The sequence below is a fragment of the Carlito syrichta genome, unplaced genomic scaffold, assembly GCF_000164805.1.
Source record: "Carlito syrichta isolate Samal-C Ts95f unplaced genomic scaffold, Tarsius_syrichta-2.0.1 Scaffold315412, whole genome shotgun sequence".
Classification (NCBI taxonomy): Eukaryota; Metazoa; Chordata; class Mammalia; order Primates; family Tarsiidae; genus Carlito; species Carlito syrichta.
Window position 1 is genome coordinate 187,552 of NW_007259508.1, and position 15,739 is coordinate 203,290.

General features: G+C 38.9%; 1 protein-coding gene across 1 annotated transcript in view; it reads left to right on the forward strand.

Annotated features, from left to right (window-relative positions):
* The window catches only part of LOC103275384 (protein phosphatase 1 regulatory subunit 12B), a 108,507-nt gene that overhangs the window by 74,041 nt on the left and 18,727 nt on the right, over positions 1 to 15,739 (forward strand). Inside the window, exons 2-6 of the mRNA XM_008072794.2 lie at positions 2,242 to 2,372; positions 8,582 to 8,700; positions 11,524 to 11,683; positions 12,934 to 13,078; positions 14,442 to 14,516. Of these exons, the coding sequence (XP_008070985.2) occupies positions 2,242 to 2,372; positions 8,582 to 8,700; positions 11,524 to 11,683; positions 12,934 to 13,078; positions 14,442 to 14,516 (630 nt within the window). The remainder of the gene's footprint in view (positions 1 to 2,241; positions 2,373 to 8,581; positions 8,701 to 11,523; positions 11,684 to 12,933; positions 13,079 to 14,441; positions 14,517 to 15,739) is intronic.

Sequence of the window (15,739 nt, forward strand, 5' to 3'; positions counted from 1 at the left end):
GGGGCGGCCATTGCACTCCAGTCTGGGTGACATAGTGAGACTCCAACTCAAAAAAAAAAAAAAAAAAATCTTTATTTACAGTTTTTAGTGAGGTACTGGACAATGAGTTGGCTAGACCTTGCCATATGGAATTGCAGATGGGCAGACATACAATGTATGACCAATTTAGTGATAAACATAATTAAGAAATATTTAAAAATATTATGAATAGCTATAAAATATCTTACTTGGTAAAGAAATAAAGAGTAAATGAGGAATACTTGTGGAAAAAACATCATAGAAGGAACATAATTTCTGGGGCTGCTGTTGAAAAAGAGACCATTATAAATACTCACTATAAAAGTCAGATTGCCTCAGAAGGTTAGGTTGGAGGAATATATTATATTGTATCAAATTAAATCTAGGCTGACACGCTAAGCTAATCTCAGTAATTGTAAAAGGACTAATTAAATAGTTTGGGAAAAATTAACAAAGATGCTTTTTGTAACCAGTGTTACCTAATTACATTTTCACCTAAATGGAATCAGCCTTTTTTCCATTTGTACCCCTATCCCTAGGCGGAATTGACATGAGGTTTATCTCTGGAGGGAGGAGTTCCTTTAAGTTCTCTTGATATGATACTAAGTATGACTACTAAGTCCTGTAGTTATAAAAGTTCCCTGGAGTTCTAACTTTATTTTCACAGTAAACTTTTGTTCTTTAAACAGTTGCTCACCTCATCAGCAAGAGTACCTGCATAATGAACATTTGTGTATTTAATTTTGAATTGTACCCCACATCTTTAAAAAAAAAAGTTATTCTTATGACCATAAAATATCTCTGGGTATATTTTCCCAAATTTCAGATTTTCACTTGAATAGTCAAATTTTATCATTGCAACAAATACTAGTTATTTTCTTTGGAGTGACAGGTTTACCTTGTTTATTTTCTATTTTACTTTTTTTGAGTTGGAGTCCCACTCTATCATCCAGACTGGAGTGCAGTGGCCGCTCCGGGCCACTGCAGCCTCGACCTGCTGGGCTCTGGCGATCCTTCCGCCTCAGCCTTCTAGTAACTGGAACTACAGGTGTGCACTACCACGCCCGGCAAATTTTTTGATTTATTGTAGAGATGAGGTCTCGCCTGCCTAGGCAGGTCTCGAGCCCGCGGGCTCAGGCAATCCACTCACCTCAGCTTCCCAAAGGCGCGGGATTACAGACTTAGCCACCAAGCCCGGCTAAAAAAAAGTCAAATTTTAAAAAGGGGTTTCATTTGTTTCTGTCCTGAATTATCCCAACTGTTTTGGAACTATGTAAGCTTTGATAATGATTACCTTTGTCAAATGTGGACCTTCTCTTTGTTCTGTAGCTATGTGCAGTAGCCTTTTGCAGATCTCACTGTTGTTTGTGACTGTTTCTTTTAGCCATATGGTAGGCCTAAAACCTTTATTCAGAAAGCTTCTCTTCTTTTTCCTAATTGCTGCCTTGAAATGGTCAGATAAGGATCCCTAATCATCTGTAACTACAAACATACATTGTCATATTGTTTGAAGCCATTCCGAAAATACTTGAAAAGAAAATACAGGCCGGGTGCAGTGGCTCACACCTATAATCCCAGCACTTTGGGAGGCTGAGGTGAGAAGATTGTCTGAGTCCACGGGTTCAAGAGCAGCCTGGGTAACTTGGCGAGACCATGAGCATGCCACTGCACTCCAGCCTGGGCGACAGAGTGAGACTTCAACTCAAAAAAAAAAAAAGAAAGAAAAGAAAATGTATTTTTTCTGTTTGAATTAATCATCCTACCCTTTCTTACTGAAGCAGGGATTGTTTAGTAATCCTAGTGTCTTAAACTATAGCTTCTCACTGTGAAAAATTGCATCAGATCCTGTGTTATTATTTCCTTTTAAAATTCATAAGCAAATTAGTGTTTTCTAACATGCTCTCCTTTTTTTAATGATGAAATAGCTCATCCATTTATAGTATTTTAGAAATCACTTACACAATTAATCCTAATAGTACTATAAATAAGATTAAATATCATTATGCTTGTTTCACAGCTGAGATATTGCAGCATAGAGACATTAAGGTGCTTGAATAAGATTGCAAAGCTTAGAAGTTATGTTCTGGACACTTAAGTATGAAAGTAATAGAAATTAATGTATCTTTAGAATGACTGGGCATTGTTAAGGCCCAGAGCAGTGTCTGGCACCTAGTGGAACTCAACAAATACTTATTGAATGAATGAATGGACTTTTTCTTTCAGGCCTGTATTGATGAAAATTTGGACATGGTGAAGTTTCTGGTGGAGAACAGAGCCAATGTAAACCAGCAAGACAATGAGGGGTGGACGCCCCTTCATGCAGCAGCTTCCTGTGGCTATCTCAACATAGCAGAGTGAGTGAGTCTCTGTGTGGGTTTTGGAGTATTTGTAAGAATAGCCTTCATCTTGTCTCTGCTCTTAAGAATCTGAATTTCATGACTAGTTATCATCTCTCTCTATCAGATTACAAAAGCAGGAAGTTATATTATTTTTAAGGAATAACTGATAACAGTGTTTTATATAGCTGCTAAATCCATAGTTTTTTTAGTTGAAAACTTTTGTTTTCTTCTCTTTTCAGGTAATTTATATTTGCTGGGATATCCAGTGGTGACTTCTGTCTGTTGTACTCTCTGGATTCACCTTCTGAATAGCTGTAGCTGGGCACATACATAGTCAGGCCTGGAGATTTTTTCTGGACTTTGGAAATCTGTTTTGTTGTTTTGTTTTGTTTTTTGAGTCGGAGTCTCACTCTGTTGCTCAGGCTGGTGTGCAGTGTGGCATGATCACAGCTACTGCAGCTTCAGCCTGTTGGGCTCAGGTGATCCTTCTGCCTCAGCCTTCCACATAGCGGTAACTACAGGCGTGTGCCACTGTGCTTGGCTAAGTTTTTGACTTATTATAGAGATGAGTTCTCTCTAAGTTGCCTGGACTGGTCTCCAACCCCTGGACTCAGGTAGTCCTCTTGCCTCCGCCTCCCAAAGTGCTGGGAATACAGATGTGAGCCACTTTGCCTGGCTGTCTTATTGTATTTTTTTTTTTTTTTTTAATCAGTGCTTAGTATAAATGAAGGTAAAAAATGTCTGGCATACTGATCACAACACTCATGTAGTTAATAGTAGACGAATGAGCCTAAACATTGTGGAACAAAGGAAGGATAGGGATTGACATATGTTCTCCACTAGTTGAATGGGAATGTTTAATAAGACACATTAATAGTTACTAGTCTCTGTGATAACTAGTTGCCCTTCTCTTGGGCAGAAGAATCCTGACCCCATAGTACCTGGAATGTAAGGGGCACTAAATAAATACCTGTTATCTTAATAAATGATTGGAGGGGTTATTATTTTTTTGGTATTTATTTTTATTTTTCCAGATCTCCTTTTGAGAAAGAAAGGGAGGTTTTTTTGTTTGTTTGTTTTTTTGAGTTGGAGTCTCACTCTGTCGCCCAGACCGGAGTGCAGTGGCCGCTCCCGGCTACCGCAGCCTCGACCTGCTAGGCTTCGTTGATCCTTCCGCCTCAGCCTTCCAAGTAGCTGGAACTATAGGCATGCGCTACCACGCCCGGCTAATTTTTGATTTGTTGTAGAGATGAGGTCTCGCCAAGTTGCCCAGGCGGATCTCAAACCCGTAGGCTCAGGCAATCCACTCACCTCAGCCTCCCAAAGCTCTGGGATTACAGGCTGAGCCACCGAGCCCGGCCAGGGAGGTTATTTTAAATATGAAAGAGATTTTAGCATCTGAAACACCTGTAAATAGGTAATCGAGTGTATTTTAGGTGAGGGTAAATTTAGCTTGAGAAGGTAATTTCCCTAAATAAAATCATGATATTTATTCTATGGTCCTTAAAAATCAGATTGCTTGTTTGAAGGCTCCTTTCAATTATATGATTAGAGCACCATTACAATTCTCTTATTCAGCAAACTGCAGGGAGAATTATATTGGCAGCTATGTAGAGGCCTAAGGATGTCTTCCCACAGGCTCTGATTTGCCCAGTTTTCCTGAGGGAGAGCCTGAGTTGCTGGGTTTGCTGCTCAACCAGGGATACTCAGTGGGAGAAGTTAAACAATGGGAGAGTCAGAGCCAGAGAAACATTCGGCAGCAGTGGTGTTTGACTGGGCTGCTTGTCCTAAAAAGTGAATGACTGGATTGGCCCCAAAGCCAACAAAAATAAACAATGCAGTTTTCTTCACTCTTAGTTTCTTACTCTGTTCTATTTTAGTAAAAGTAAGTCACCTCTTCATCCCCTAGCTGCTCCTTTTCGGGGAAGGGCTCTTATTCTCACTCTTATCCAGTAATGCCAACATTTTGATGTCTAAGAGTTAAGATGATTTTACCTAAAACATTTATTTCAGAAACATTTATAGAACATGTTGGTCCCTCACTGATATTTGATTATTTGTTCAGGAGGCATGTATGTGATATTTGAGCTACCAAATCTCATTACATTCAAGGATTCCCTGAGTTTTTTCCGAAGTTATTTCCCACACTTTTCTAAGGAGAGCTCATGCTTAGAATTAGGACCAGTTGTGTTGGCATTGTCTGCCTGTTGTGAAGCTAACTACAGAGAATGTTTGCAATTGTTTTTTTACAATGATTTCTTTAATTCATCTTTATGGATAAACATAGTTTTTTTGGAAGCCAGTTCGAAATGTAACAATCTCTAGTGCAAACAATATTACCTTGAATGAAATAAATCTGTGAGAGTTACTATTTCTTCATATAAATTATAACAAATTAGACATGAAAGAATGACTGTGAGAGAGATATCTAAACTAGAATCCATTGCAAAGGTGGAGTAGTGGTAGGCATGGTAAATGTTTATCTTCCATTATGCATATTGTTATTAGGCAGGACTTTACTATCATTTATTTATTTGCAATATATAGCATTGTTTTTATACAGTGGAAGAGAACTCCATTGTTTCTATTATACATTTTGGTTGCTTTACCTCAGGACTGATGAGGAATATTTTAAATAAGACCAGGCCTTGGTCATCTCATAATTTTTCTTTTGGTACCTTGAAGATTTTACACTTTACATTCTTATTCCCAGAATCATTAGGAACTTCTAACTGTCAAGGGTGTAGAAATGAATAAAGGAAACTGGCTTTCTAGGAAGAAGCCAAGTAATTGTTTCATTAAATGATGATCTCTTTTGTCTTATATTTGAATTCAGTAAGGTATATCAAAAAACGGGAGGTTTAGAGCTGTTTTTTCCTCATTTTAAAATGAGTTCAGGCTTAATGCTAGCTAGCTAGATATTTTTACATTTTTATTATGAATAACTGTTTAGCTTAAAGCAGCAGATTGATCCAAAGGTACAGCATTTAGTTTGCTCTATGGTTTATTAAGATTCTTATTTATCCTGAGTTTTTGAGCACATTTTATTTCCTTTCTGCCTCACAACAGTAGCAAAAAGACCCTGTATCAGTGATGAGTTAGGAAGGAAAGGAAGGCTTTATTTTCTAAGGGCATATTTATTGAGCTAATGGCTATTTCTGAACCTCTGTCAGCTATTAGCATTCTTTGAGATAAAGTAGAAATTACTTTATAGGTTGATATTTACTCTTGTTCAGGTAAAAGTTAAACTAAAGAGTTTTTTTTTCTAAAACTGAAGAGAATGGAAAAATGGAGACTCAAGTTATTTTCTAGAAATGCCTGTTGTTCTTTTTTTGAGTCGGAGTCTCTCTCTGTCACCCAGTCTGGAGTGCAGTGGCATGCTCATGGTTACTGCAGCCTCAATCTGCTGGGCTCAAGCAATTCTTCTGCCTCAACCTTTCAATAGAACTAAAGGCATGCGCCACCATACCTGGCTATTTTTTTAATTTATTTTAGAGACAAGGTCTCACCAAATTGCCTAGACTGTTCTCAAATCCCTGAGCTCAGGCAATCCTCTACCTTTGCCTCACAAAGTGCTGGAATTACAGGAATGAGCCCCCCTGCCTGGCTGAAATGCATCTTCTTGTTTGTGGGCCCAAGAACACACCAGAAAAGGGAAAAGCAGTAGTCTTTATATCTGAGTGACATTGTGCCTGATCCAATAAGGGATGAAATAGATCTCAGAGCAAAATGATTAAGATGCTTCCTATAATTCAAGCAATGTTTATAGAATGCTATAAGAAAAAGTGTCAGTTGCTATGGCAGTGATATTATCAGTGGCAATGATAATAGTGAGGCAGACCTAGTTGTTGCCTTCAAGTCGCTTTCAGTCTGATGGAGTGATTGCATCAAAGTGCAATGTGAGTTATGACATAGGTCCCAGAGTTAGTGTTTGTAGGGGAGGAGAAGAGGGGGAATGGAGTTGAAGGAAGGAAAGAAAGAAATCAATTGGTGAGAACAGACAAAGGTTTCATGAAGACAAAAGCACTTTAAATGAACCTTGAACAATGTGAAAGGTTTCCACAAGGGAAGAGAGAGGGAGAGTGTTCCATCTAGTTGGAAGAAACAACATGAGCTGTCAAAGAGAGCTAGGTGAAAGTGAGATGTGCTTGGGAACAGTAAATGGTTTAGTTTGCTCACAGAGTATAGGGTACAATTCAATCCAACAAATGTTATTGCGTGCTAACTTTGTATACTGTTTGCTTTTTGATTTTTCAGTGTTGGGGGAGTAGTTGAGTTTTTCTTTGGCCTAGGGAGAGAAATTAGAAGAGCAGAGCTACTGAATATGTGGAAATAAAGGAATAATTGATGGACAGAATACTGGGACCTGATAGAATTAAGAATACAGAGAGAGGGAGTTAGCTTTGGGGTTGAATAAGGTCTATCTTGACCTGAGACTATGAGGGGAGGAAAGAGGTGGTTGAAAATTAGAGAAATTGTGAATGTTTTGAGCTTAATACATGTGGAATTGATCTATAAATTAACAAGCATTTATTCAGGTACTAGGCATTGAGAAAGCAAAAACATGATCTTAATCTAATCTTTATTGATTCTTTTTTCTCTGCCAACTCTTGGAATACAGTGGCCATAAATTGATTATCTTTTTAAAAAATCTTCAACATGTCTAAAATGTGGTTCCTTGAACATAGTAGGGGACTAATAAATATTTATTGAATTGTTGAATGGACAGAAATCAAATTTTAATAGTTTTTCTTTTTCTTTTTTTGAGTTGGAGTCTCACTCTGTCGCCTAGACTGGAGTGCAGTGGCACACTCACAGCCACCCCATTGTTGACCAGTTGGGCTCCAGCGATCCTTCCACCTCAGCCTTCCAAATAACCAGAACCACAGGCGCACACTTCCACATCCGGCTAAGTTTTTGATTTATAGTAGAGACGAGGTCTCACCAAGTTGTTGGGGCTGGTCTCGAACCTGTGGATTCAGGCAATCCACTTACCTTGGCCTCCCAAAGTGCTGGGATTACAGGCTGAGCCACTGAGACTGGCCCAATATTAATAGTTTTTCTCTCTCCTTTAAATACTTCTAAGTATTTCATGGATCTCCCAGCATTGTTGGGGTTCTCACTGGTCCAAAAGAAGCTTGATCTAGAGAAAAGATAAACTAGACTTGAAGTCAAAAGACTGGGGTCATTCCCTTTGCCATTGCCAGCTGTGTGATTCTGAGATTACTTAACATATGTGAACCTCAATTTCTTAAAGTGGTGGAAATAATATCAACATTGCTTACTTAATAATGTTCATAATATTTTTTCTCCAGTAATTTAGTTTCCTCTTAGAGTAGAGGAGGATTTCATGTTTATAGGCTGGTTGATAGGAGAGTTTTGTGGAGGTATAATTTAGGTGGATTCATGCAAATTTTATTTCATTTATTTCCTTATTTTTTTGAGTTGGAGTCTCACTCTGTCACCCAGGCTGCAGGCTGGAGTATTGTGGCACTCTCATGGCCACTGCAGGCTCGACCTGCTGGGCTCGGGTAATCTTTTCACCTCAGCCTTCCAAGTAGCTGGAACCACGCCTGGATAATTTTTTGATTTATTGTAGAGATGAGATCTCACTAAGCTGCCCAGGCTGGTCTAGAACCCTTGGACTCAGGCAGTCCTCTCGCCTCTGCCTCCCAAAGTGTTGAGAATACAGACATGAGCCACCACCCCCGGCTGATTCATGCAAATTTTAGTGCATGCTTTATTCTTCTATTTTCATATGCACAACACTGCTTAATAAACTCCAGTGTGGCATTGGAAAGGTTTTTGTGAGAGTTACTTCTTTACATATTTTCTGGAGACTTTCTCAGTCTTGATATTACAAGTACAGTAAGTCCTTTTGGAAACCTGTGCTTGGACCTCAGGGATGGTGAGTGAGTTTTAAGGCTGCATTCCTTCCTTGTAGTATTTAGAAAGTTTCTTGCTATCCACTGGGAGTGAGAGAGAGGGTGGGAGTTAGTAATGTGAATGTGAAAGAAATCCTGTTTGTTAGCATTGCTCTAGTCAGGAAATGGGCAACCTGTCAGTCCTAATTAATGAAGCCTAATGTGGCTAGAAATTAGTAATGGAACACCTTATTTGGGACCATATTTAAAACCTCAAATAGAGGCTTTGCTGTAGATGCATGAGAATAAATTGATATTAGATTGACAGAGATAATACTGTTTCTGGGTCTTGTTTCACAGGTATTTCATTAATCACGGAGCCAGTGTGGGTATTGTCAATAGCGAAGGTGAAGTCCCCTCTGACCTTGCAGAAGAGCCAGCAATGAAGGATCTTCTGCTGGAGCAAGTAAAGAAACAAGGTAACCTAGTAAATTGGTGAGGGCCAGGAGAGATCCTCAAACACTGCCACTTACAGAAAATAATCCATTTGCTGTGTAGAGCTTTTCATTATCATATGACAGGAGAGGATTAGATTTGTCTGCACAGCATTAATTACCAATTATCAACATAATCCATCCTCTTAATAACTCCCACAAAAATAGACCAAATGTCAAGAGGATGACCAGTCATTTCTTATTTTTGCCAATTAGAGGTTGTATACGCATCATGTAGTTTAGGGTTGACTTAATGAGGAGCATGAACATTTCTTGCTGTGTGTATGCATGGTATTGGATTTTTTTTTTTTTTTTTTTTTTTAGTTGGAGTCTCATGCTATCGCCCAGGCTGGAGTACAGTGGCATGCTCATGGCCACCTCAGCCTCCACGTACTGAGCTCAGGTGATCCTCCCGCTTCAGCCTTCCAAGTAGCTGGAGCTAAAGGTGCATGCCACCACGCCTGGCTAAGTTTTTTATTTATTGTAGTCACAAGGTCTCACTAAGTTGCCCAGCTGATCTTCAACCTCTGGGCTCAGGTTCTCACCTCGGCCTCTCAAAGTGCTTGGATTACAGGCTTGAGCCACCGTGCAGAGCCATGATATTGAATTTTGCTATACATTGTGGAGTCCAAAGAAAGAATGAGATACAGTGTAAATTTGAGTGTTGACCAAATTTACTTTGTGATTTTGCATCTTTTCCCTTGATGAGAGCTAAAAGTGGCGCTAGTAAAGATATTTATTGTAACCTCTGAAATGATCTTTAATCATACTATGAAAATTATTCTGATTTTTTGTTAAGGTAACATAGAAGAGTATGCTCCAAAAATTCTTATTCTTATGTTATAGTTTTAGAACTATGCTGCTGAAGTTTTAGAACTATGCTGTGAAGTCATTTCACAGACTAAGATGGAATTCTCCTGCTAGAAGTCCCTGGGTTCTTTTTTCATAACAAAACTCCATGGACAAGATTTGTAATGATTGTTTTTAGTCTTTTTGCTAAACTACCTTACAGTCTGCAGTTCATCCCAAAGGATTTAACTCCAGTGGCCTTTCCCAATATGAACTTTTAGAAAAGGCCGTGCCAAATCTTTTTTTTTTTTTTTTTTGAGTTGGAGTCTCACTCTGTCACCCAGACTGGAGTGCAGTGGCACACTCCTGGCCACCGCAGCTTTGACCTGCTGGACTCTGGCGATCCTTCCGCATCAGCCTTCCAAATAGCTGGAACTATAGGCGCATGCTACCATACCCGGCTGAATTTTTGATTTATTGTAGAGATGAGGTCTCACCAAGTTGCCCAGGTGGGTCTCGAACCCGTGGGCTCAGACAATCCACTCACTTCAGCCTCCCAAAGTGCGGGATTACAGGCTGAGCCACCAAGCCTGGCTGCCAAATCTTATAATGCCTATTGTTTTCATATTATTCAAAACTGTTTTTTGTGCTTCAGCAGCATAGTTGAATAGTTATGATAGACTGGGTGAACTGTAAACTTGAAAATATCTAATATTTGACCTTTTATAGAAAGTGCGCCAACCCTACCTTAATGTAATAATGTTCTAGGTCAGTTAACTGCTTGTTTTATGCCCTACTGAATTATTTTGATTGCTGGCTCTTCAGTTAAGGAGCATGCTCTGTTGGAAGAAGTATTCATATATATCCTTAACTTTTGCAGCACTGCTAACAATTCTTTGTGTTTGGAGTTCTGATCTAAGTTGGCTACCTCTTCACCCCACCTGTCTCTCCAAATCAAACAGATAATAAGCCTTAGGTAGTTTACAGGCTGTTCTCATTTAAGACCTGAAAGGGAGCAGACCAAGCACAGATAGTCACTGCTAATGGGTGTAAAATTTTTGATGGGTATGTCTGTATTTGGGACATTTCATTATTTTATGTAATGGGAGATGCCCCACTTTAGCCCTTCTTCACCGGAACAGACATTAGAGAGTTTTTGGCTAACAGAAAGAACTCTTGGAGTTCTTCCATAATGTTTATAAGGGAAACAAAATCTACATTCCTTTGAAAACACACAGATTAAAAACATTTTTTTTTATTTTAAATATGTGGGGTATCATTTAGGGTTAGGTATACAAATATTCATTATACAGGTACCCTTGAGCACCCAGATTTTTAAACTGCAGATGCTCTACTCATTTGCTGTAGATTATATAGCTTCAGGTCAGTGTAGTTACCTATATATGGAAATGAACATTAGAGGTGATTTTTTTTTAGTGTATCTCATGTCATACCTGGAACCACAAGTTTTGATACCAACCCTATGATGTAGTGAGAGGAAAAGAACAACAGATAGGGACCCAAGATATAAGAGTTCTAGTGGCATCTAGTCACAATGTGTTTTGTGACTTTGAACAAGACACTTAACCTTTCTGTATTTATTTCTTCATTTGTTATATGGGAGTACTGATATCTAGTATACTTACCTTAAGGTACTATTGAGAAAGCAAAATCATATAACATGTAAAAAGACTTTGAAGTTTATAGCTTTGTATAAATTACTAGAATGTAAAAATAATGTCCCACTTGTATTTATGTTCTATTTTAAACAATTTTAGGTGTGTGTGTTTCCTTAATGGTTGTGTATCACATAATGCTTAACCTGATGACTTGACCCTGGTAAGACCCCTAGTGTGTATACAAATGCCATTGATCTTCTAAATTTGATGATTATCCCACTTGATGACTAAACTGTTATTTGTGGTTATATTTATGATGTGTTTTGAATCTAAGGGAAATATCCTGTCAAACTTAAGTGGAGTTTTAGTAATGCTAGCTCTCTGTACCTGGTTACTGTAGGAGTCGATCTAGAGCAGTCAAGAAAAGAAGAAGAGCAGCAGATGTTGCAGGATGCCCGCCAGTGGCTTAACAGTGGGAAAATAGAGGATGTGAGACAGCCTCGCTCAGGGGCCACAGCACTCCATGTGGCTGCTGCCAAGGGCTACTCTGAAGTCCTCAGGTATTGTCCATTTACATCAATCAGTAGTGGTTGATTGGGAGAAGATGAGGTGGGTTTTGGAAGCAGAGTGTGAACTTTTTAGTGTGTTTCCTTTGTTGGTTTCCTCTCTGATCGTGGAGCCTTTTCTCACATTTTGCTGGTATGAGTGGACAGTCTCCCTCCCTCTTACTATTCTTTGGCTTCTCACTGACACATACATTATAAAACAGATTTGAAGTACACTGGCCTAGGAGGTAACCTTTCAAGAGCTTTTCCAGCTCTATGATTTGTCATTAATATCCCTGCAACTACCTCTTCTTGAGACCTGAAATATAGGACAGACTTTGTGATCATTTTGGTACTCTTTGTCTAAATTTCTTTAGGATCATTAGATTAATTATATGGATTTTGAATGTGCAGTGTCCAGCTAGCATAGGATAGTCAAACTTATATAAGGAATTTGGACTCTACTGCTCTACCTGTTCTATTTTTTCTTACATCCATACATTCTTTATGTTGCTCTTGGTGCTTAATGTTGATAGGTTTTCCCAAATACGTGGGTTGCTGACATTTTACGTGCAGTTGTTGCTGGACTCTTCCAGTGCTTCATATTCTACCTAATATGGGGTTTCTAGTAGATATGGCAGGATCTTGGCACTTTATTTCTGTCTGACAGTGACATCCATAGTCTGCTGAATCCTTGGAAGGTGCCTGGAGGCCTATGATATAGGTCCCAATGCAGTCTGTAACTTCAGGAGTCAGATCTGTTCTCTTTCATGCACAGAAGTTAGATTATAGCTTTATAGTTAGCAAGAAGTTAGAAGTGTAAGAGTCTACAATAAACATATGGTGTCTTAGAAAGACCAACCAGAAAGCTATTTGGTAAATACCTTGAAGGGAATTGAGTCCTCATTTTGTATGTTACTTCCTCTCTGCACTAAAAAATGGAAAACACACCTTTAGCATAGTTGTGTGATTGGCTAATTGAATTAGACTTTGGTTAATCTCAGTTACACACCTTTCCATACACTCACCCTGTGTAGTGTAAGATGGACGTGCTTAGGTAATACCATATGATTTTTTTGAAAGGATTGGTAAAGACATGTATGATTGATGCTCAAAGTAGTAACTGTGAAATCCGAGCTGTGCCTAAAGCACAAGATCCCTGTGGTTCAGGCCCCAAATTTGCAGTATCAATTAGGCAATAGCTTATTTGGCAGAAAACTATAATGTAGAGGAAATAAATGTCTTGTTTGGGATTTTCTGCTTAGACTTTTAATTCAGGCTGGATATGAACTCAATGTTCAGGATCATGATGGCTGGACTCCCCTCCATGCTGCTGCACATTGGGGAGTGAAGGAGGCTTGCTCCATCCTGGCAGAAGCACTCTGTGACATGGATATTCGAAATAAACTGGTTAGTGAACCTGAACCTCTAAAAGAGCAATGCGATTGGTGGCTGGGTCTCTAGAATAAAAGGCTTCAAATCTCTGTTAGGCTGGCTGACGTCTCTGGGAAAAGTATGTATCACTGGTATCTATGGTGTTGCCCTCCACCTCCCTTCCCCTGCCCCCATTATCAGCACAGCTATATATCTGCTATATAAAACTCCACTGACCTAGTCTCTGATTCTATTTATGTTCAAGCCCCTAAAACAAACAGGAAGAATATATTTGCCCTTGGCAAAATACGAGTTTTGTGGGAGCCTAAGGTCACTCACTATATGTGGAGGTATGAAAGATGTTATTATTATTATTATTGTTATTTTTGAGTTGAAGTCTCACCCAGGCTGGAGTACTGTGGCATAATCATGGCTTACCGCAGCCTCTACCTCCTGGGTTCAGGTAATTCTTCCACCTTAGCCTCCTGTGTTGCTGAGACTACAGGTGCACACCACCACACCTGGCTACTTTTTAAATTTTTTTTTTCTTGTAGAGATGAGGTCTTGCTGTATTGCCCAGTCTGGTCTCAAATTCCTGGGCTCAAGCAATCCTCCTGCCCCAACCTCCCAAAATGCTGGGATTACAGGCATGAGCCACCATTCCTGGCCAGATTTTGTAATTTTTTAATTCAAAGTCTTTTTAATAGATGACCTCTATTCACATCAAGTCATTTAAAAATGTTATAATGACAAAGATCCTTGAGTTCGGCTGAAAATAGTGATATGCAGCCTCACTTAAAACAACTTAGAAGCTCTGGAACTCCTATTCCTTTGTCTACTGATTTTCTAGGAATCCAGAGACATGACTTTTCAATAATAGATAGTCTTATCTGCCTCACATCTCTCCTGAACCCGGGTTTCATTGTCACACTATGGGTCAGGGTTCTGAATTATGCTGATGTTTCCTAAAAGAGATAACCTCCTCATAGTCCCTCCTCTCATTTAAAGGGGGATGATTCCTGTGACTTAATCATTAGAACACATGTGCCCTGGGTGTCCCTCTGAGCTCCTGGAATTTATCATAGTAATTAAGACCGTTTTAGAATAGGTTCAATTAGGGATTTCACTTGATTGTTTGCCAAGAGGCAATAAGAATCAGAAATGGTATGATTTCCTCAATACTGTTTTAAAAACTCTTTATTTAAAGGATTTGCTGTTTTTCATGTTTTCTCTGTTGTAGATGAAAATGTTATCACAATGTACAGTTTATTAGTTAGGGAACAAGCTATTATTGAAATCAAAGGCAACAAGTAAATCTTGAATTGTTCCCTGATAAAATGAAGTCACATGATTGTTACTTCTGTTTTCTATCAGTCATGGTGCCCTTCTTTTCTACCAGGGCCAGACACCATTCGATGTGGCTGATGAGGGCCTTGTGGAGCACTTAGAGATGCTCCAGAAGAAGCAGAATGTGGTGAGTCTCTGGTTGATGTTTTTAAAGCTTTTCTGGTACTCCTCAATTTTAAATAAATAAATAAATAAATAAATAAAATAAATTAAACTTTTCTGATAGTTTGTGGTTCACACCAGGTGTCTCAGTCGTTTGTTTTAGTTATGTCTTCTGAGAACTGAAATGGACATATCTGCACTTCAGAGATGTTACTGTTCCTTTCAGGAACTAGAAACTATCAGTTAGAAGAAAAATATGTTCCAGAAATCATTATGTTCAAGTTTGTTCATTATAAGATAGGCTTCAAGGAGCTGAAAGTTAAAAATAACAACAAAAAACTAATAATTACCCTTGAGTTCTAGAAAATGAATGTTGTATGTTCAAGTCAAAAGTTTGTTTTTTTTAAGATACAGGGTCTTACTATGCTACCCATGCTGCTCTCGAACTCCTGGGCTCAAGCAATTCTCCTGCCTTGACTTGCCAAAATGCTAGAACTACCGACATTAGCCACTATGCCTGGCCTCAAAGTTTTTCTCAAAGAAGTACTAAAGTAGAGGATGCTTTATAGCTTTTAAATTTTTTTCCTTATTGACTAAAAGGCTGTTTTTATTTAAGTATATTGATTTTAGAGAGGAATACATTTCTTTCTCTTTTTTTTTAGTTGGAGTCTCACTATGTCACCCAGATTGGAGTGCAGTGGCATGCTCACAGCTACCGCAGCCTCGACCTGCTGGGCTCAGGCGATCCTTCCGTTTCAACCTTCCAAGTAGCTGGAACTACAGGCGTGTGCCATCTTGCCCGGCTAATTTTTTGATTTATGTAGAGACCATATCTTGCCTTGTTGCCCTGGCTAGTCTTGAACCCCTGAGCTCAGGCATTCCTCTCTCCTCAGAGCCTCCCAAAGTGCTGGGATTAAAGGTGTGAGCCATCATGACCAGCTGATTTCTTTGTTAAAAAACAAGGAAACACACAAACCTAAAACTGTCATTTGCCATTTGAGATTACCTAGACAATGATTCATACGTATTCTAGATTAATGAAACATCCAGAATTCTTTTTCTGTTCCTCATTTTAAATCTTTTGTTGTTTGGTTGTACATGCCATTTGGCTCAGTGCTATACAGGAGAACTATATAAGCATAGTACTCAAGTACAGACTGCAGATAGAAAGCCCACCCAATGTACAGTGAAGAGTGTAGCTAGATTTTTGACCATCAATGATATCATTCACTAGTTAACATCTCCACA